The sequence below is a fragment of the Stegostoma tigrinum genome, chromosome 23 (genome assembly GCF_030684315.1).
Source record: "Stegostoma tigrinum isolate sSteTig4 chromosome 23, sSteTig4.hap1, whole genome shotgun sequence".
Classification (NCBI taxonomy): domain Eukaryota; kingdom Metazoa; phylum Chordata; class Chondrichthyes; order Orectolobiformes; family Stegostomatidae; genus Stegostoma; species Stegostoma tigrinum.
In genome coordinates this window covers 1,103,299-1,126,284 of record NC_081376.1, presented here as the reverse complement: position 1 = coordinate 1,126,284, position 22,986 = coordinate 1,103,299, and the positions used below count along the sequence as shown (strand labels likewise).

Here is a 22,986-nt window from a genome sequence, read left to right as displayed (position 1 = left end):
GAGCTGGAATAAACTGGTCCTTTTCAGAGTACCAGGCAGTGAAAGTGGGGTACCGTAGGGTTCAGTGTTGGGACCTCAACTGTTCACAATGTACATTAATGATTTGTGCGAAGGAACTAAATGCCATATCTCCAAATCTGCAGATGATACTAAGCTGTGTGGCAGTGTCTGCTGTGAGGAGGATGCTAAGAGGCTGCAGGGTGACTTGGACAGACTAACTGGATTCCCAATGTTGGTGACGTCCAGAACAAGGGGTCACAATCTAAGAATAAGGGGTAAGCCACTCAGGACTAAGATGAGGAAGGATTTCTTCACTCAGTGTTGTGTTCCTGTGGAATTCTCTCCCACAGGAAGCTTGTTGGGGGCCAGTTCATCAGATATATTCAAGGAGGAGCTGGGCGAGGCCCTTGCAGCTAAGGGGATTAATGAGAGGTCAGGAATGGGTTATTGAGATTACATGATCAGCCACTCGGGATCGTATTGAATGGTGGTGCAGACTTGAAGGGCCGAATGGCCCATTCCTGAACCTATTTTCTATTGTTTTACGGCATTAGTCCATTCTATGGCATTAGACTCATAACCTTTCAAGGGTTTAAAACCCAGGATCATTTGTCTGCCTCTGAATTATTTCACGACCCTTTTGAATCTTATGAATGTTGCCACTAAAAATGGTAATTGGGTCTGTATTAAGAACAAGGAGGTGGCTCAGTGGTTAGCACTGCTGCCTCAAAGTGCCAAGGACCTGGGTTCGATCCCACACTCAGGTAACTGTCTGTGTGGAGTTTTCATGTTCTGCCCGTGTCTGCGTGGGGTTCCTCCGGGTACTCCGGCTTCCTCCCACAGTCCAAAGATGTGAAAGTCATGTGGGCTGGCCATGCTAAATTATGCATTCGGTTCAGGCATGTGAGAGTTAGGTGCATTAGCCATGGGAAATGCAGCGTTACAAGTTTGGACAGGGGGAAGTGTCTGGGTGAAGTGCTCTTTGGAGGGTTGGTGTCAGGCCGAATGGCCTGTTTCCACATTCCAGGGATTCTATGGAAGACTTTTTTATACACCCGACAACTCATTCTTCTGCATTCCTTTGAGTGCATGATGGCTCCCCACAGCTTCTGCAAGCTTGATAGGGCTTTACACTTAAATACTTCCAGAATTCTTTATGCATAAAGTTTAAGATCTCTAACTGCAAGTTAAAATTAAGCACAAGCAGTATTGATTTTGTTATTGGGATTGTTGGATAATCGTTTATATAATATACCTGTATCTTCTGGGGTTTGGATTGAAGTCACAGCAATGATGAAATTCAATGGTTGGAATAGTGTTGTCACAGCCTGCATTCTCAGTGACTGTGGGCTACAAAAAATATATAAAAGATTAGCTAAAACCAATGAAGAAAGGTTGCAAAAAAATACAAAGTTGTTAGAAAAGCTCAGTAGGGCTGGCAGCATCTGTTAAATAAGATCAGAATTAACAGTTCTGAGGAAGGGTTACTGGACCCCAAACTTTGACTCTTATTTTTCTTTACAGATGCACGGAGCTTTTCCAGCAACTTTTGTATTTTTTCCTGATTTACAGCATCTGCAGTTCTTTTGGTTTCTGTTTTTAGATAAACATTACATGTATGTCTCACAAGCCTTACAAAGAAAATCTACAAATTACTAGACAATATCATAGATTGACAGGGTGCATGAAATCTTTCAAAGTTACTGGAATTTAGTGACAATCTAGGGAATACATATTTTGAAGCCCTAGAGAGGCAATTTCAATGATTTATGCAAGGTCTCAATCTAATGCTGTGCTAACAACTAAGCTTTTTCGGAAGTGGGTTAGAACCAGTTAAAGGTAATTTAATAGAACATAGATTTTTCAAGAGTGATACTTGGACTTGAGGGAGTAAGTTATAAGGGGATTTATGTAAATTAAGAATTAGAATTTACATAAATTAGGCCCATTTTCTCCAGAATTTAGAAGGTTAAGGGATGATCTGATCCAAATCTTCAAGATAATAACAGAAAACGACAGGGCACATAATCTATTTCCACTGGTTGGGGATTCTAGAACTAGTGGGTATTGTCTGTGAATTAGGGTGAGACCGTTAAGGAGAAACATTTGGAAGTACCTCTATAAACAAAGAATGATATTTGTAGACAGTATATTTTATGACGGTTTCCAGGGTGGCAGATCGAGTTGAGAGCAAATCTTTGTGCTCTGGAACAGTGAAGTGCTGAGCCTAGGGAATATCAGAAGCCACCTGTTCTCATCTTCATTGATTTAAACGCTTTCAACAGCATCCACTGGTACATTGCAAGTGCAGCACTTTTGTTGACAGATTATCATCTTCAAAGCCTTATACTGTGACTCTAACTGCTCTGTTAAGACCAGTATGGACACCACTGACTCCTTCAACATAGGTTCAGAAATACTCTCAACATTCCTGCTATCTCAGTTATCAATTTCATCATGGTTTCAAATGGCACTGCCTCAAAGAATTGGTTACATTTCAAAACATGACTACCGGTCTTAAGAGCAGTACTGCCAAGGCTGATCTATGTATCAGCTGTTAGAAGACAATGATGGCTGGAAGACCAAAAGACTCCCCACTTCCAATCATCAGTCCACAAAACATTGACAATGTCATTCACCCCTCCTACAAAGGGAAAGTGGATTAAAAGTCGATCTCCAGACAAGAATCGGCTAAGCCATATCGGTCTTCCAGCAGCTTCACACAATGCAGGTATCCAACATCATCAACACAGCCAGATGTTGCATGTCTACATGTCCATTGTAATATAACTACAATCTATGCCAGTGAAACATGGTAGAGAGCAGTATCACTAAGCTGTATATCTTCCCACAGCATTGCCCATGTAAAATCTTACACATAACTTGAAGAGACAAAATCTCTAATAAAGAACTGTCTGAGGCACCTGCAGGATATCATCAGAGATGACAGACATTGGCAAAACTTATATTTCAGCTCCCAGACTTTTGGTCTATTACACTCATATAGAATGGATACCACCAGATAGGAAAAAATGGGCCAGGCAAAGAAGGCACAGTAAGCATTTAAGGAAAAGTTTCAAGAGCAGGAAACATACCGGGTCTGCAGTGCAAGTGACTGCAATGGATGGGACTGGGCCAGAGGTGGTATCTGGAGGAACTAAACCTAAATAAAAATCTTTTCAGAAATAGTAGGAACTGCAGATGCAGGAGAATCTGAGATAACAAGGTGTAGAGCTAGGTGAACACAGCAGGCCAAGCAGCATCAGAGGAGCAGGAAAGCTGATGTTTCGGGCCTAGACCCTGTTTTGGATACAAACTGAAAAATGGGAACAATGGGTGCTGAATTGCTAGTCTACAATAATTTAAAGAAAACATTCACATCAAAGCATATACCAGCTCACCTCTTCTTGGCAAAAGCAGAATTATCAGATTAAAATGAGAGTGCACTCTCTCGACAAGTAAATTTTACATTACATACAGGGCTCAGAGTGGTACATGGTTGAATTGGAGCAGCAGGCAATGTCCAACTACACAGTATTTACACTGCACATAAAACTTATTTACTCAACAATATGTAATACAAGTAAATGCTTTGACGTCCATACCAATTTTTTAGCTTTAGAATCCCAGAAGCCAATGTCAATGCTTCAATTTGATTCATAGATCTCAATAAGAGACCTAGCAATGGCCAGAACTTCAGCTCCAGTACTTCACTAGGAACTGATCTGCAGAATAAAATCAAAGTTACCCTTTTCACTCTAAATATAAAAAATAAGTCATCACACATCACCACAAAGTTTTGATACCAATCAAAATGCCATAGATATTTGTCTCCTGTTTCCTTCCTGCTTCTGTGGCATTATCCCTGATCAGGAATGTGGAAAATTTCCAGAGATACTGCCACTGGTACCTGGCATAAGTAGGTAGACTGATTAGCAATTTTTCTACCACCAATGGATCACGCAATTGATCATGACAGAAGATCCTCACAGGAAATGAGGATATTGTAACAAAGCGGCAGTTTCAGTTTTCTAATTAGCAAAACTAAATGTTTGGATAGTCAAAATTACAATGTTGCACTCTGCTAACTTTGTAAATGCCATGGTGAGTTCACAGTAAATTACACACAGCAGAGTTTTTGTTTAGAGTCAGGGATATGTACAGCATGGAAACAGAGGAGCCCAACTTGTCCATATTGACCAGATGGCCTAAATTAATCTCGTCCCATCTGCCAGCAGTTGGCTCATATCCTTCTAAATCCTTCCCATTCATGGACCTACCCACATGCCCTTTAAATGTTTATTTATACCAGCCTCCACTTCTTCTGGTAGCACATTCCATACACATGCCACCCTCTACGTGAAAAAGTTGCCCCTTAGGTCCCTTTTAAATCTTTCCCCTCCCACCTTAAACCTATGTCCTCTAGTTTTGGATTCCCTACCCTGCAGAAAAGATCTTGACTATTCATCCTATCTATGCTCCTCATGGCTTTATAAACTTCTATAAAGGTCATCCATCAGCCTCCAACGCTTCAGGGAAAATAGCCTCAGCTCTTCAGTCTCACCCTATAGCTCAAATCCTCCAACGTTGGCAACATCCTTATAAATCTTTTCTGAACCCTTTCAAGTTTAACAACATCTTTCCCATAGCAGGGAAATCAGAACTGAACATTGTATTCTAAAAGTGGCCTAACCAAAGTCCTGTACAGCCACAACATGACCTCCCAACTCCCATATTCAATGCATTGATCAATAAAGGCAAGCGCATCAAATGCCTTCTTCACCCCCACCACCCTGTCTGCCTGCCACTCCACTTTCAAGGAACTATGAACCTGCACTCCGAGGTCTCTGTTTGGCAACACTCCCCAGGACTTTAACATTGCACATCCTGTCCAGATCTGCCTTACCAAAACACAGCACCTCACAGTTATCAAGATTAAAAGCCATCCACCAACACATGGCTTATTGGCCCATCTGATCAAGGTCTTGTTGTACTCTGAAGTAATCTTCTTCACTGTCCTCTACACCACCAATTTTGGTATCATCTGAAAACTTACTAACCATTCCTTCTGTAGATACTTCCAAAGCATTTATATGAGAAAAAGCAGTGGATCCAGCCCGATCCTTGCAGCACACCACTGGTCATAGGCCTCCAGTCCAAAAAGCGACTGTCCACTACCACCCTCTGTCTTCTACTTTTGAGCCAATTTTGTATCCAAATGCTAGTTCTCCCTGTGTTCCATGTGATCTAACCTTGTTAACCACTTCACCATGTAGAACTTTTTTAAACGCCTTACTGAAGTCCATTTAGACGACGTCCACCCCTGCCTTCATCAGTCCTCTTTGTCATTTCTTCAAAAATCTCAATTAAAGACTATGACCCGATATCCCACACATAAAACCGCGTTGACAATCCCTAATCAATTCTTGCCTTTCCAAAAACATGTAAATCTTGTATCTCAGAATCGAATACAACAATCTGCCCTCCACTTAAATCAGGTACTATGGTCTATTAGTTCCTTAATTTTTCCGTCCCACTTTTCTTAAATAATGGCAACACGTCAGCCAACCTCCAGTTTTCCGGCACCTCACTCGTGGCTATCAATGGTACAAACATCTCAGCAAGGAGCCAAGCAATCACTTCCCTAGCTTCCTATAAATTTATAGGATACACCCGATCCAGACTGGGGATTTATCCACCTTTATTTGCTGCACACTCAAATGTTGCCAGACTACATTCTCTTGGATTGATTCACAAAATAAACTCAGGTAAATTTATTAATAACACTTCTGGTTATTTCTCCAAACTACTTGGCTAGTGCTTTAGTTTTTATGCTCTAGAACCGGAATCACTCACAGGAACATGCACAATATGATTCAAGTAACTCCAAGTGGCATCACAGCAGGAAGCAGGAGACAATTTTGCTTCATAATTTAAACAGATGCATTTACAAACATGAGACTACAAGCTTTTCAGTGTGCGCAGCCTTGCCCCCACCCCCGACAAGTGTAAGACATTAGTTACCATGATTTTCTGGTTAAAAATTAATCCAGCTGGAAATGTAATAAATTCATATTATCTCACTCCATCTCTGTCCTTAAAACCTACCCATTTAACTAGAATTTTATCTTCCCTAATAACTTCTTACGTAACTCAGCATCAAATTATGTTTATAATGGTCAGATGCGGTTTGGGATGCCATACTACAGTAAAGTTGGTGTATAAATTGTAATTTACTGTATTGCAGCAAGTCTGCTAATCACAATTTCACCTCATTTATTTATGATGCCAAAAGAACATGAAATAGCTCTGAAAAACAAACAGAAAACATTCAGGGGAAACTCAGCATGTCAGCAAGCGTCTGTAGAGAGACTATAGACGTCATATTGGACTCAAAACATTAACTCTTTCTCTCTGTACACATGATGGCAAGTTTCTTTATCATTCAAAATACTTTACTTTCATTAGATAGTTATTAGTTATTCCAATCTTACCTGGATACATTCAAGAAAAGCTCTGCTAAGGGTTGACCAATTCCAGTCAGATCACCCTTTAAAAGTAACTCTACACTTTCTTCTATCTTAGGCCATAGCAATATTACGGCAACAGGATGCCTGGTTCCAGAGACCTTGGATAGTAGTTTCAGAGCCTGTTGGACATTGGAAGTGATATCAGACTTCAGGAAATCTTCAATGTGACCAGTAATTGGAGAGATATAATCTGGCCAATTAGTAGAATGCAAAACTGTAACTTTGTTAGATAACTGGATTGTGCTGCTACTTCCCAGAGCAGCATGCTTGGAATGTTGTAAGGAGAAAGACAAAATGTCTGCTAAAAGTTGACTAGCAGTTGAGGCCACAAATATACTCGGGTCCTCCTGAAGCCGTATAATTTCATCAATACAATCTGTTAACAAAAAGGAGAAAGTAAATGTCATCTTTTGCTGAAATTAGGAACGGGACAATATAGCAATTTCTCTGATAAAATAAAAATCCAAACTCATCAACTGGAGTCATCCTTATAAAAGCTGCGATGCTGAAATCTCATATTAATGCACATACACAGATTCATTAACCTGCTGCCACCAATGATGTAAAACCCATTTCACAATTTAAAATGGGGCATATTCAATAGAAATAAAGGTTTACATGACTAGTTAATCAAGGAGTTTCAGTGATATAATCAAAATACAGGCCTGACCCAAACTTTAAAAACAATGCTGGCTAAAACACAAATAATTAATCCTTGTGAAAATTCAGAAACAGTTCTTGCAAGCTTGTATTGTGTGAACAGTGATTTATATATATTAATATGTTTTTTGTATGATTTCAAAGCAGTGAAGTAAAGTGTTGATCTATTTTTGGGGAGGGGTTTAAAAATTAACAAGGTCAGTAGTTTCAGAGTTATGATTTTAAACCGGATGATTCAGTGAATAGATGATCTGAAGACCCCCTGGAGTGTAAATGGATGTTTGTTTATACCGCAGGGGGACACAACTGGGGAAGAAAAGCATTGAAACACATTTTATTGCTTTTGTGTTTGGAATATTCAAAGGCAGATCTTAGCTTAGAAAAGCCTAGATAGCAGAAAACTTTTGGGGTTCAGTTCATAGAGGACCTTACTAAAGTCAGTTGACAGTATGGCGTCACCCAGAAAAAGGAGATTGTTCAGATCAGTTGGGAACTAAGTTACCTCAAAGAAAGAACTTGGTTTCTGAAACTTCCAAACCAGCAGTATTTTTTTATAAATCTGCAATGGTTATTCCAGCTGAGACTGTCCAATATCTCAGTAATGTGAGGAGAAAAGGATAAGACTTCACAGCTCACAGGTCAGAAAACTTGAGGAATTTCATCAAACCTACAGATTTCATTGGGAAGGGAAATTTCTCTGGCTGGTGAGAACTGTAAATTGATAAATTGGGAAGTAAATGGGATTTTGGTTTGCCGTGTGTTTTGAAATGTTTAAAACTGTATTTTACTTGGAGAGATTGTTTTGTTTTGTTTTGTTTTGTATAATAAATTGCTGTTTTATTGTTAAAACCAAATCTACAGCCTTATGTGCTAATGTTTCACAGAAAAATAACTAGGTTAAATCACTGAAAAACAAAAAAATGATCTAACAAGCCAAGTTTCACTTTGGGATCTGATTTGTCCTGCAGTAAAGTTAGCAGGGATCATAACATGACAGAAGAAAAATAGATAATAGTTTACAACCTCAGGGACAAATATAAAAGGTTCCTTGGTTGGAATAAATATGCAGAGATAGCCTCCTCAATCTGCACAGAAACAAAATGGTAAAGGTAAAGGCACTATAATCGCCCAGCCAACCATAAGGCTGCTCTCTCATTAGACAGATAACCGGGGGGGGGGGGGGGGGGGGGTGGGTGGGTGTGTGTGTGGTTTGACTCGAGGGTCACCATATCTTAGGGGAAATGTGTTCCGGGATAAGGTTGAGAACGTTACACTTTCACTGTGACCTTAACCAGTACAGTAACTGAACTCAGGCTGTTGACATTACTGCATCACAAACCAGCCTTCTGAGCTGACCGACTCCAGAAGAGAAGAAATTACTCCTCTATGATTTTTCCTGTAAGATTCAGATTTTCATTATCAATCAATCATTCGCCCAAGGCTTTTTATTAATCTTTAATTAATATTTACAACAAAAATTGTTTGCATACAACAAAAAAAGATTACCATATTTATAGAGAAATTCAATTACAGCTTCATGCTGCAGCATATTTTGGATCCCTAACAGCCATCCACATCGTACAGTTGCTTCCTCCCATGCTCCTGTTCCAAGCTTTTTTGGATTCCCAAATAGATGGCGCATAATTCCATTATCCTGAAACAGCAACAGCACTGCTTGTACAAACACTTTTGTTTGGTAAACTTCAACCAAAAATAAATTATTTCACAGAAAAATCGCCTGACCTGCCACTTCACCTTTCTCTAGAAATTTGAGAAACAAAATGGCCACCAAGAAAATGACAGTCAGATGATGAGTATCAACAGTCGTGTAAGCGGGCCTGACTTAGTCATTTTCCAAGCATCCCTTCCTTTCCTCGCACCACAAAAAATTGAAAGCTCAAGACAGGCAGAATACCATTTCAATGTGACTTCCTTTGTTTTTATGTTATTACAAAGCAATAAGAAACCAGATGTAGAGAATACAAAAGTAGATTTTACTTCAGTCAAAACTACCAAGAATTGTGGTTTCAGTCAAATTTAAAGGAAACACAGAATTAACTGACTTCTTGCATTTATACAACGCTGTTCAAAGAACCTTAGGCACTTCACAGATGCATTTTCAAACATAATTTGATATGATGCCACATAAGGAGATAGTAGAGTGATGTCTAAAAGCTTGACTCTAACAGGGCCAGAGAAAAATTATGGGCCCTAGCGCATCACCTGTTTCTGTAACTCCATCTCCCCATCCTTTGGTTGCCCAGAATTGGGAACAAGTGACATTGCTGGAAAGAACTGTTTTACATTGTTTTAGCGATAGTTTCTTGGGTTTTACTCTCCATACGGCTATTTATGAATCTATTGAAAGTTCAAGTTTCAACATGATAACCTTTAAAACTATAGCTTTAACAGATAATTATACAAAACTTAGTCATTCATATTAAGAAACCAGCTCCACTTTATTGAAACAAGAACAGAAATTGCTGGTGAAACTTAACAGGTTTGGCAGCATCTGTAGGGAGAAAGCTGTGTTAATGTTTTGAGTTGATGACAATTCATTGGAACCTGGACGAACCTACGTATCATCTGGACACCAACATCCAAAATACATGGTAACAAAGTGTGAAGCTGGATGAACACAGCGGGCCAAGCAGCATCTCAGGAGCGCAAAAGCTGACGTTTCGGGCCTCGAGCCTTCATCAGAGAGCACTCTGATGAAGGGTCTAGACCCAAAACGTCAGCTTTTGTGCTCCTGAGATGCTGCTTGGCCTGCTGTGTTCATCCAGCTTCACACTTTGTTATTTTGGATTCTCCAGCATCTGCAATTCCCATTATCACTGATCCAAAATACATGGACCCTGTTATGAGAAAAATTGCTTTTAGCATTAAGTGATAAATATATTCTCATCTTAAATTTAAACTAATCACATTTTCAAGCCCTCAGCCTGGAATACAAAACAGCAGAGCAAATTACTGCTGATGCTGAAAATCTGATATCTGAACACAACATGACTGAAATGGTCAGCAAGCAAGGCAGCATTTGCAGAGAGAAACAGATTCAACACATCAGAATCACAGTCTTCACAAAGTTTGGCAAGGGGTTTCTCTGCACAGCTGTCTCCAGGCCTGCTGAGCATCTTGATAACTTGTGGCTTCTATTTGAGCTAAAGTAGCTCCTTTGCCAGTCTTTGAAAAAGCAGACTTCTCATGAGCTTCTCATTCCTCTTTGGCAAAAAACCTAGCAGCTGCTGCCTGAGTTTGGGTTTGGCACAATATTAAACATGATTTTAAATCAACAATGACAAAAAAATTTGCTGAGTAGAATCATAAAACAATAAACTGATCATTTTCAATAATTAACATAATGACTTTTATAATGGGCTAAGCAGTATAGCTAAGCCTTTCCTTACGCTTTTACAACTTAAAAGGAGGAGGTGATGGCCGAGTGGTATTATTACTGGACTGTTAACCTAGAAACCTAGGAAATACTCTGGGGATAATAAAATGTGAGGCTGGATGAACACAGCAGGCCAAGCAGCATCCCAGGAGCACAAAAGCTGACGTTTCGGGCCTAGACCCTTCATCAGAGAGGCTCTGGGGAGGGGGAGCCAGGTTTGTATCCTGTCACGGCAGATGGTGTAATTCGAAATCAATAGAAAAAAAAAACTGGAGTTATCTAACGATGACCAGGAATCCGTTGTTGATTGTCGGAAAAATGCCAGTCAAAGACAGAAGTGGGAAGTTGTGTGTGGACCCTGCGGAGGTTGGAGAGGTGCGAAATGATTATTTCTCATCTGTTTTCACTGAGGAACAGGAGAATATTGTAGAGGAGATAACTGAGTTACGGGCTACCAGAATTGAAAGGATTAAGGTTAGTAAGGAGGAGGTGTTATCAATTCTAGAAGGTGTGAAGGTAGATAAATCCCCTGGACCAGATGGGATTTTTCCGTGGATTGTCTGGGAAGCTAGGGAGGAGGTGGCAGAGCCTTGAGCCTTGATCTTTGAGTCCTCATTGTCTACAGGTTTAGCACTAGAGGACTGGAGGATTGCAAATGTTGTGCCCTTGTTCAAGAAGGGCAGTAGAGATGACCCAGGTAATTATAGACTTGCGTCTGTTGTAGGAAAATTTTGGGAAGGATTATAACAGATAGGATTTATAATCATCTAGCAAGCAACAATTTGACTGGTGATAGTCAGCATGGATTCGTCAAGGGAAGGTCGTGTCTCACAAACCCCATTGAGTTTTTTGAGAAGATGACCAAGCATGTGGATGAGGGTAGGGCAGTTGATGTGGTGTACATGGACTTCAGTAAAGCCTTTGATAAGGTTCCACATGGTAGGCTATTGGAGAAAATACAGAGCAACGGGATTGAGGGAGATTTAGCAGTTTGGATTAAAAACTGGCTTTCTGTAAGAAGGCAACGAGTGGTGGTTGATGGAAAATATTCAGCCTGGAGTCCGGTTACTAGTGGTGTGCCTCAAGGATCTGTTTTGGGACCACTACTGTTTGTCATTTTAATCAATGACTTGGACGCAGGCATAGGTGGATGGGTTAGTAAGTTTGCAGGTGACGCTAAAGTCGGTGGAGTGGTGGACAGTGTGGAAAAATGTTGCAGGTTGCAGGGAGACTTGGGTAAATTGCAGAATTGGGCTGAAAGGTGGTAAATGGAGTTTAATACAGATAAATGTGAGGTGATTCCCTTTGGGAGGAATAATAGGAAGGCAGAATACCGGGTCAATGGAAAGATTCTTGGTAGTGTGGATGTGCAGACGGATCTTGGTGTCCATGTACATAGATCCCTGAAAGTTGCCACCCAGGTTGATAGCGCTGTTAAGAAGGCTTATGGTGTTTTAGGTTTTATTGAGAGGGATTGAGTTCCGGAGCCGTGGTGTCATGCTGCAAATGTACAAAACTCTAGTGCAGCCTCATTTGGAATACTACGTGCAGTTCTGGTCGCCCCATTATAGGAAGGATGTGGAAGCATTGGAAAAGGTGCAGAGGAGATTTACCAGTATGTTGCCTGGTCTGGAGCACAGGCCCTATGAAGAAAGGCTGAGGGTCTTGGGTCTGTTCTCATTGGAGAGGAGGAGGCTAAGAGGGGATTTAATAGAGACATACAAGATGATCAGAGGATTAGATAGGGTGGACAGTGAGAGTCTTTTTCCGAAGATGATGACTACAGTTTGTACAAGGGGGCATAGCTACAAATTGAGGGGTGATAGATTTAAGACAGATGTCAGAGGCAGGTTCTTTACTCAGAGAGTGGTAAGGGCATGGAACACCCTGCCTGCCAATGTAGTTAACTCAGCCACATTGGGGCATTTAAACAGTCCTTGGATAAGCATATGGATAATGATGGGATAGTGTAGGGGGTGGGGCTTAGACTAGTTCACAGGTCAGCGCAACATGGAAGGCTGAAGGGCCTGTTCTGCGCTATATTGTTCCATGTTCTACGTTCTATGTTCTAAAACTCATCTGTTTCGCTAATGTCTTTTAGGGAAGGAAACTGCCATCCTTACCGGGTCTGGTCTATACGTGATTCCAGATCCACAGCAACTGCTCTCTGGGCAATTAGGGATAGGCAGCGAAGGCTGCCTAGCTACCAACACCCTCATCCCCTTAATAAATGAAAAATAAGAACCAGAGCTCGACAAAGACAGTGCAGAACTCGGGTGACCGAAGATTAGATTAGATTAGATTCCCTACAGTGTGGAAACAGGCCCTTTGGCTCAACAAGCCCACACCGCCCCTTGAAGAATCTCACCCAGACCCATCCTCCTGTAACCCACTCACCCCTGAACACTATGGGCAATTTAGCATGGCCAATCCACCTAGCCTACACATCTTTGGACTGTGGGAGGAAACCGGAGCACCCGGAGGAAACCCACGCAGACACGGGGAGAACGTGCAAACTCCACACAGACAGTCGCCCAAGGATGGAATCAAACCCGGGTCCCTGGCACTGTGAGGCTGCAGTGCTAACCACTGAGCCACCGTGCCGCCCTGAAATATAATGAATTGCACTGAACTAATAACCAACTTGCATTTCATTCAGGTGGCGCACACTCTACACTGGCCTAGCAGAATTCATATGAGAGTGGATGTCAGAAGCTGTTTGTCAACCAGCTTGGATTCTGGTCCTCTCCAAGTCCAGTGTGAGAATAGATCTGCGGGCTGTGTTTACGTATATACGTGTGTTTCGAAACATGTCTACAAAGCAGCATCTGGCTTTTAACGTGTCCAGCTCAATCCCAGTCTCAGGGTACACGGACTCACACACACAAACTTGCACTTTTCCACACAAGCAAGCACATACACTGAGACACAAAAATGCACTCTCACACTTGTGGGCACACATTCTCGTAAACATACATACACACTCAAACACATGCACTCTTTTACACTTATGAGCATTCACTTTCTCTCACAAAAATGGACCCTCTCAAACACACACATACAGAATCTCAGAATTATGAAGTCCGGAAACAGGCCTTTCAGCCCTTCATGTCATAGACATAGAATCCTTACAGCATGGAAACAGGCTCTTCGGCCCAACATGTCCACACCGACCCTCAGAGTATCCCACCCAGACCCACCCCTAGACACTGGGCAATTCAGCATGGCAATCCACCGAGCCTGCACATCTTTGGAATGTGGGAGGAAACCGGTGCACCCAGAGGAAACCCTCGCAGACACACGGAGAGTGCGTAAATTCCACACAGACAGTTGTAAAAGGGTGGAATTGAACCCGGGTCCCTGGCACTGAGGCAGCAGTGCGAACCACTGAGTCACCATGTTGCCCAGTGTCTGCACCAGCTCTATTATCTTGTATCTATCTTCTGCCTTGAACCATATCACTGCACAACATTACTATCCAAAACAAAAATCCAAAAAAATAGTGGATGCGTTGGTTATAATTTTCTAAAAATCTTTGGAATTTGGAGAAGCTGTCGGAAAACTGCCAACAGAGGCAAAAAGCATGACAACTATAGGTTGATTAGCCCAACCTCTACTGTTGGGAAAATTTCTGAATCAATCAAGCAAGTTATAGCAGAATATTTAGAAAATCATTATCTGATCAGGAAGAATCAGCATGGCTTCATGAAAGGGAAATCATATCTGATTAATTTGTTACAGTTTTTCAAGTAAGATTCAACCAGAGTGGATACAGAAAAACCAACAGATGTGCTACATTTGAACTTCCTGAAGGTGTTCAACAGGGTACCTCACAAAAGAATAAGTCATAAGACTTCCTACGATGTTGGAGGTTATATACTGGTATGAATAGAAAATTGGCTAATGCGCAGGAAATATCAAGTGGGGATAAGGTTCACACATGTCCTTTCGGGAAGGATGTTGCTATCCTTACCTGGTCTGGTCTACATGTGACTCCAGACCCACAGCAATGCAGCTGACTCTGAACTGTCCTCTGGGCAATCAGGGATGGCAAATAAATGCTGCCTAGCCAGCGACGCACTCATCCCGTCAATGAATAAAAACAAACTCGCACATACTCATTCTCACACATGCATATGCTCGTGCTCTCTCTCTGACACATGCACCACCCCCTCATCTCAGACATGCACTCTTCCCCAACACCCACACACGCGCTCTCTCCCCACTACACACATGCGCTCGCTCTCCCCTCCTCAGTCCCAGACTTGCACTTTCCCCTGCCTCACTCCCAGATTCACACTCTCCCCACTCACTCCCAGGTACACAATCTCACTTTCTCACAGGCAAATGTGCTGTTGCTCTCGCGCTCTCTCACACACAGGCAAACGTACTCTCTCTTTCTCTCAGGCAAGTGTGCCATATCTCTCTCTGTCTCATAGGCAAACGTGCTCTCTCTCTCTCACAGGTACACAAGGTTCACTCTATCACTCTCTCATAGGCACAAGGCCACTCACAAACAGTGCTTGCACTCTCTCTCAGGCACAATTGCTCTCATTCTCTCTCTGGCACAGGCACACACCCTCCCTTTCTGTGGCACAGGCACTCTGTCTCTGACTCTTTTTCTGTGCAGCACAGGCACTCTGCCGCTCTCCCTTTCTGGCACAGGCACTGTCTTTTTCTCTCTCTCTCTCTCTCTCTCTCTCTCACACACAGGCAAACACACTCTCTCTTTCTCACAAGACAAACGTGCTGTATCTCTCTCTCTCTCTCATAGGCAAACATGCTCTCTCTCTCTCTTTCTCGCAGGCACACATGCGCTCAGTCTATTACTCTCTCACAGGCACAAGCCCCCTCACAGACATATGCTCGCACTGTCTTTCAGGCACAACTGCTCTCTCTTTCTCTCTCTGGCACAGACACTCTTTCTCAGTCTCCTTGCCTCTCTCTGGCACCAGCACTCTGCTGCGCTGTCTCTCTCTCTCTCTCTCTCCCTGCCACAGGCACTCTCTTTCTCGCTCTCACACAGGCAAGCGCACTCTCTCTCTCGTTCTCTCTCTGTCTCACAGGTGTGCTCTCGCTCACTCTCTCTCACAGGCACATGCTCGCTCACTTCTCTTCCTCACAAGCTCACACACAGTCTCTCTGTGTCTCACAGGCACACATCTGTGTGCTCTCTCACTCTGTCTCACAAGCAAACATGCAGACTCTGTCTCGTTCTCACAGGCAAACACGCTTGCTCTCTCTTTCCCTCTGCCTCACAAGCAAACGCGCTCTCTCTCTCTCTGTCTGTCTCACAGGCATGTGCTCGCTCACTCTACCTCACAGTCACAAGTTTGCTCTCTCCTTCCCTTCCCTACAGGGACACGCTCACTCCCTCGTTGACCGTCACAGGCACACACACTCTTAGGCACAACACAGGCAGTCAGTCACTGTCATAGGCACACGCTTGGTCTCTCGGCTCAGAGGTGCACGCTTGCTCACTCCTTCTCTGCCTGACAGATACGTGCTTGCTCTCGCTCACGCGTCCTCTCTCTCCCTCGTGCATGCCTTCTCTCTCTCTCTCACTCGCGCGCACGCTCTCTCTCTCACGCATGCGCGCGTCTTCTCTCTCTCTTGCGCGCCCTCTATCTTGCACGCACCGTCTCTCACTCTCGTGCGCGCCCTCTTTCCTTCTTGCGCGCGCGCCCTCTCTCACTCGCGCCCGCGCCCACTCTCTCTTGTACGCGCGCCCTCTCTCTCTCTCGCGCGTGCCCTCCCCTCTCTCACTCGCCGCGCAGCGCCCTCACTCTCTCTCTCGCACGCGTGCCCTCTCGCTCTCGTGCGCCCTCTCTCTCGCGTGCGCTCCCTCTCTCTCTCTAGTGCGCGCGCTCTCTCTCTCTCTCTCTAGCGCGCTAACCGTCTCTCTCTCTCTCACCATGCGCGCGTCTTCTCTCTCTCTTGCACGCCCTCTATCTTGCACACACCATCTCTCTCTCTCGCGCCCGCGCCCTCTCTCCGTCTTGTGCGCGCGCCCTCTCTTACTCGCGCCCGCGCCCTCTCTCTCTTGTGCGCGCGCCCTCTCTCTCATGCGTGCCCTCCATCTCTCACTCGCGCGCGTGCCCTCACTCTCTGTCTCGCACATGCGCCCTCTCGCTCTCGCGCGCCCTCTCTCTCGCTCTCGCGTGCGCTCCCTCTCGCTCTCTCTAGTGCGCGCGCTCCCTCTCTCTCTCTATCTCTCTAGCGCGCGCTACGTCTCTCTCTCACGCGCGGTGCGCCCTCTCTCATGTATGCGCACGGGCGCCCTCTCTCATGTATGCGCACGGGCGCCCTCTCTCTCTCTCTCTCTCGAGCGCGCGCGCCCTCGCTCTCTCTCTCTCTCGAGCGCGCGCGCCCTCGCTCTCTCTCTCTCTCTCGAGCGCGCGCGCCCTCGCTCTCTCTCTCTCTCTCGAGCGCGCGCGCCCTCGCTCTCTCTCTCTCTCTCGAGCGCCGCGCAGCCCTCGCTCTCTCTCTCTCTCTCGAGCGCGCGCGCCCTCGCTCTCTCTCTCTCTCTCTCGAGCGCAGCGCGCCCTCGCTCTCTCTCTCTCTCTCTCGAGCGGCGCGCGCCCTCGCTCTCTCTCTCTCTCTCTCTCGAGCGCGCGCGCCCTCGCTCTCTCTCTCTCTCTCGAGTGCGCGCGCCCTCGCTCTCTCTCTCTCTCTCGAGCGCGCGCTCTCTCTCTCTCTCTCTCTCGAGCGCGCGCGCGCCCTCGCTCTCTCGCAGCGCGCGCGCGCCCTCGCTCTCTCGCTCTCTCTCGAGCGCTGCGCGCCCTCGCTCTCTCTCTCTCTCTCGAGCGCGCGCCGCCCTCGCTGTCTCTCTCTCTCTCGAGCGCGCGCGCCCTCGCTCTCTCTCGAGCGCGCGCGCCCTCGCTCTCTCTCGAGCGCGCGCCCTCGCTCTCTCTCGAGCGCGCGCGCCCTCGCTCTCTCTCTTCTCTCTCTCTCTCGAGCGCGCGCAGCGCGCCCTCGCTCTCTCTCTCTCTCTCTCTCGAGCGCGCGCCCTCGCTCTCTCTCTCGAGCGCGCGCGCCCTCGCTCTCTCTCTCGAGCGCGCGCCCTCGCTCTCTCTCTCTCTCTCGCTCTCTCTCCAGCGCGCGCGCCCTCGCTCTCTCTCCAGCGCGCGCGCCCTCGCTCTCTCTCCAGCGCGCGCGCCCTCGCTCTCTCTCCAGCGCGCGCGCCCTCGCTCTCTCTCCAGCGCGCGCGCCCTCTCTCTCTCTCCAGCGCGCGCGCCCTCGCTCTCTCTCTCTCTCCAGCGCGCGCGCCCTCGCTCTCTCTCTCTCTCCAGCGCGCGCGCCCTCGCTCTCTCTCTCTCTCCAGCGCGCGCGCCCTCGCTCTCTCTCTCTCCTCCAGCGCGGCGCGCCCTCGCTCTCCTCTCTCTCTCCAGCGCGCGCGCCCTCGCTCTCTAACTCTCTCCAGCGCGCGCGCCCTCGCTCTCTCTCTCTCTCCAGCGCGCGCGCCCTCGCTCTCTCTCTCTCTCCAGCGCGCGCGCCCTCGCTCTCTCTCTCTCTCGAGCGCCGCGCGCCCTCGCTCTCTCTCTCTCTCTCTCGAGCGCGCGCGCCCATCGCTGTCTCTCTCTCTCCTCGAGCGCGCGCGCCCTCGCTCTCTCTCGAGCGCGCGCGCCCTCGCTCTCTCTCGATGCGCGCCGCCCTCCTCTCTCTCGAGCGGCGCGCGCCCTCGCTCTCTCTCGAGCGCGCGCGCCCCTCGCTCTCTCTCGAGCGCGCGCGCCCTCGCTCTCTCTCTCTCTCTCTCTCTCGAGCGCTCGCCGCGCCCTCGCTCTCTCTCTCTCTCTCTCGAGCGCGCGCGCGCCCTCGCTCTCTCTCGAGCGCGCGCAGCCCCTCTCTCTCTCTCTCTCTCGAGCGCGCGCGCCCTCGCTGTCTCTCTCTCTCTCGAGCGCGCGCGCCCCTCGCTCTCTCTCGAGCGCGCGCGCCCTCTCTCTCTCGAGCGCGCGCGCCCTCGCTCTCTCTCGAGCGCGCGCGCCCTCGCTCTCTCTCGAGCGCGCGCGCCCTCGCTCTCTCTCGAGCGCGCGCGCCCTCGCTCTCTCTCGAGCGCGCGCGCCCTCGCTCTCTCTCTCTCTCTCTCTCTCGAGCGCGCGCGCCCTCGCTCTCTCTCTCTCTCTCTCTCGAGCGCGCGCCCTCGCTCTCTCTCTCGAGCGCGCGCGCCCTCGCTCTCTCTCTCGAGCGCGCGCCCTCGCTCTCTCTCTCTCTCTCGCTCCTCTCTCCAGCGCGCGCGCCCTCGCTCTCTCTCCAGCGCGCGCGCCCCTCGCTCTCTCTCCAGCGCGCGCGCCCTCGCTCTCTCTCCAGCGCGCGCGCCCTCGCTCTCTCTCCAGCGCGCGCGCCCTCTCTCTCTCTCCAGCGCGCGCGCCCTCGCTCTCTCTCTCTCTCAGCGCGCCTCGCCTCCGCCAGCCCGCGCCCTCTCTCTCTCTCTCTCCAGCGCGCGCGCCCCTCGCTCTCTCTCTCTCTCCAGCGCGCGCGCCCTCGCTCTCTCTCTCTCTCCAGCGCGCGCGCCCTCGCTCTCTAACTCTCTCCAGCGCGCGCGCCCTCGCTCTCTCTCTCTCTCCAGCGCGCGCGGCCCTCGCTCTCTCTCTCTCTCCAGCGCGCGCGCCCTCGCTCTCTCTCTCTCTCGAGCGCGCGCGCCCTCGCTCTCTCTCTCTCGAGCGCGCGCGCCCTCGCTCTCTCTCTCTCTCTCGAGCGCGCCCTCGCTCTCTCTCTCTCTCTCGAGCGCGCGCGCCCTGGCTCTCTCTCTCTCTCTCGAGCGCGCGCGCCCTCGCTCTCTCTCTCTCTGAGCGCGCGCGCCCTCGCTCTCTCTCTCTCTCTCGAGCGCGCGCGCCCTCGCTCTCTCTCTCTCTCTCGAGCGCGCGCGCCCTCGCTCTCTCTCTCTCTCTCTCGAGCGCGCGCGCCCTCGCTCTCTCTCTCTCTCTCGAGCGCGCGCGCCCCTCGCTCTCTCTCTCTCTCGAGCGCGCGCTCTCTCTCTCTCTCTCGAGCGCGCGCGCGCCCTCGCTCTCTCTCTCGAGCGCGCGCACCCTCGCTCTCTCTCTCTCTCTCGAGCGCGCGCTCTCTCTCTCTCTCTCGAGCGCGCGCGCCCTCGCTCTCTCTCTCTCTCGAGCGCGCGCGCCCTCGCCTCTCTCTCTCTCTCTCGAGCGCGCGCGCCCTCGCGCTCTCTCTCTCTCTCTCGAGCGCGCGCGCCCTCGCTCTCTCTCTCTCTCTCTCGAGCGCGCGCGCCCTCGCTCTCTCTCTCTCTCTCTCGAGCGCGCGCGCCCTCGCTCTCTCTCTCTCTCGAGCGCGCGCTCTCTCTCTCTCTCGAGCGCGCGCTCTCTCTCTCTCTCTCTCGAGCGCGCGCGCCCTCGCTCTCTCTCGAGCGCGCGCGCCCTCGCTCTCTCTCGAGCGCGCGCCCTCGCTCTCTCTCGAGCGCGCGCTGCCCTCGCTCTCTCTCGAGCGCGCGCGCCCTCGCTCTCTCTCGAGCGCGCGCGCCCTCGCTCTCTCTCGAGCGCGCGCGCCCTCGCTCTCTCTCGAGCGCGGCGCGCCCTCTCTCTCTCGAGCGCGCGCGCCCTCGCTCTCTCTCGAGCGCGCGCGCCCTCTCTCTCTCGAGCGCGCGCGCCCTCGCTCTCTCTCGAGCGCGCGCCCTCGCTCTCCTCTCGAGCGCGCGCGCCCTCGCGCTCTCTCTCTCTCTCTCTCGAGCGCGCGCGCCCTCGCTCTCTCTCTCTCTCGAGCGCGCGCGCCCTCGCTCTCTCTCTCGAGCGCGCGCGCCCTCGCTCTCTCTCTCGAGCGCGCGCCCTCGCTCTCTCTCTCTCTCTCTCCAGCGGCGCGCCCGCCCTCGCTCTCTCTCCAGCGCGCGCGCCCTCGCTCTCTCTCCAGCGCGCGCGCCCTCGCTCTCTCTCCAGCGCGCGCGCCCTCGCTCTCTCTCCAGCGCGCGCGCCCTCGCTCTCCTCTCTCTCCAGCGCGCGCGCCCTCGCTCTCTCTCTCTCTCCAGCGCGCGCGCCCTCGCTCTCTCTCTCTCTCCAGCGCGCGCGCCCTCGCTCTCTCTCTCTCTCCAGCGCGCGCGCCCTCGCTCTCTCTCTCTCTCCAGCGCGCGCGCCCTCGCTCTCTCTCTCTCTCGAGCGCGCGCCCTCGCTCTCTCTCTCTCGAGCGCGCGCGCCCTCGCTCTCTCTCTCTCTCTCGAGCGCGCGCGCCCTCGCTCTCTCTCTCTCTCGAGCGCGCGCGCCCTCGCTCTCTCTCTCTCTCTCGAGCGCGCGCGCCCTCACTCTCTCTCTCGAGCGCGCGCGCCCTCGCTCTCTCTCTCGAGCGCGCGCCGCCCTCGCTCTCTCTCTCGAGCGCGCGCCCTCGCTCTCTCTCTCTCTCGAGCGCGGCGCGCCCTCGCTCTCTCTCTCTCGAGCGCGCGCGCCCTCGCTCTCTCTCTCTCTCGAGCGCGCGCGCCCTCGCTCTCTCTCTCTCTCGAGCGCGCGCGCCCTCGCTCTCTCTCTCTCGAGCGCGCGCGCCCTCGCTCTCTCTCTCTCTCTCGAGCGCGCCCTCGCTCTCTCTCTCTCTCGAGCGCGCGCGCCCTCGCTCTCTCTCTCTCTCTCGAGCGCGCGCGCCCTCGCTCTCTCTCTCTCTGAGCGCGCGCGCCCTCGCTCTCTCTCTCTCTGAGCGCGCGCGCCTCGCTCTCTCTCTCGAGCGCGCGCGCCCTCGCTCTCTCTCTCTCTCGAGCGCGCGCGCCCCTCGCTCTCTCTCTCTCTCTCGAGCGCTGCGCGCCCTCGCTCTCTCTCTCTCTCTCGAGCGCGCGCTCTCTCTCTCTCTCTCGAGCGCGCGCGCGCCCTCGCTCTCTCGAGCGCGGCGCGCGCCCTCGCTCTCTCTCGAGCGCGCGCGCGCGCCCTCGCTCTCTCTCTCGAGCGCGCGCGCCCTCGCTCTCTCTCTCGAGCGCGCGCAGCCCTCGCTCTCTCTCTCGAGCGCGCGCGCCCTCGCTCTCTCTCTCGAGCGCGCGCGCCCTCGCTCTCTCTCTCGAGCGCGCGCGCCCTCGCTCTCTCTCGAGCGCGCGCTCCCTCGCTCTCTCTCTCTCGAGCGCGCGCCCTCGCTCTCTCTCGAGCGCGCGCGCCCTCGCTCTCTCTCGAGCGCGCGCCGCCCTCGCTCTCTCTCGAGCGCGCGCGCCCTCGCTCTCTCTCGAGCGCGCGCGCCCTCGCTCTCTCTCGAGCGCGCGCGCCCTCGCTCTCTCTCTCTCTCTCTCTCGAGCGCGCGCGCCCTCGCTCTCTCTCTCTCTCTCTCTCTCGAGCGCGCGCGCCCTCGCTCTCTCTCTCGAGCGCGCGCGCCCTCGCTCTCTCTCTCGAGCGCGCGCCCTCGCTCTCTCTCTCTCTCTAGCTCTCTCCAGCGCGCGCGCCCTCGCTCTCTCTCCAGCGCGCGCGCCCTCGCTCTCTCTCCAGCGCGCGCGCCCTCGCTCTCTCTCCAGCGCGCGCGCCCTCGCTCTCTCTCCAGCGCGCGCGCCCTCGCTCTCTCTCTCTCTCCAGCGCGCGCCCTCGCTCTCTCTCTCTCTCCAGCGCGCGCGCCCTCGCTCTCTCTCTCTCTCTCCAGCGCGCGCGCCCTCGCTCTCTCTCTCTCTCCAGCGCGCGCGGCCCTCGCTCTCTCTCTCTCTCGAGCGCGCGCGCCCTCGCTCCCTCTCTCTCTCTAGTGCGCGCGCTCTCTCTCTCTCTCTAGCGCGCTACCTCTCTCTCTCTCTCACGCATGCGCGCGTCTTCTCTCTCTCTTGCACGCCCTCTATCTTGCACACACCATCTCTCTCTCTCGCGCCCGCGCCCTCTCTCCGTCTTGTGCGCGCGCCCTCTCTTACTCGCGCCCGCGCCCTCTCTCTCTTGTGCGCGCGCCCTCTCTCTCTCTCATGCGTGCCCTCCATCTCTCACTCGCGCGCGTGCCCTCACTCTCTGTCTCGCACATGCGCCCTCTCGCTCTCGCGCGCCCTCTCTCTCGCTCTCGCGTGCGCTCCCTCTCGCTCTCTCTAGTGCGCGCGCTCCCTCTCTCTCTCTATCTCTCTAGCGCGCGCTACGTCTCTCTCTCACGCGCGTGCGCCCTCTCTCTTGTATGCGCACGGGGCGCCTCGCTCTCTCTCTCTCGAGCGCGCGCCCTCGCTCTCTCTCTCTCTCGAGCGCGCGCGCCCTCGCTCTCTCTCTCTCTCTCGAGCGCAGCGCGCCCTCGCTCTCTCTCTCTCTCGAGCGCGCGCGCCCTCGCTCTCTCTCTCTCTCGAGCGCGCGCGCCCTCGCTCTCTCTCTCTCTCGAGCGCGCGCGCCCTCGCTCTCTCTCTCTCTCTCGAGCGCGCCCTCGCTCTCTCTCTCAATCTCGAGCGCGCGCGCCCTCGCTCTCGCTCTCTCTCTCTCTGAGCGCGCGCGCCCTCGCTCTCTCTCTCTCTCTCGAGCGCGCGCGCCCTTGCTCTCTCTC

General features: G+C 50.9%; 1 protein-coding gene across 3 annotated transcripts in view; it reads right to left on the bottom strand.

Moving 5' to 3' along the window:
- brat1 (BRCA1-associated ATM activator 1) overlaps positions 1 to 22,986 on the bottom strand; it is a 104,636-nt gene that overhangs the window by 64,422 nt on the left and 17,228 nt on the right. For all 3 annotated transcript variants that reach the window (XM_059653882.1, XM_059653883.1, XM_059653884.1), the window contains 4 exons: positions 8,697 to 8,844; positions 6,495 to 6,906; positions 3,606 to 3,725; positions 1,256 to 1,350 (listed from right to left, as the gene is read on the bottom strand). In XM_059653882.1, the coding sequence (XP_059509865.1) occupies positions 1,256 to 1,350; positions 3,606 to 3,725; positions 6,495 to 6,906; positions 8,697 to 8,844 (775 nt within the window). The remainder of the gene's footprint in view (positions 1 to 1,255; positions 1,351 to 3,605; positions 3,726 to 6,494; positions 6,907 to 8,696; positions 8,845 to 22,986) is intronic.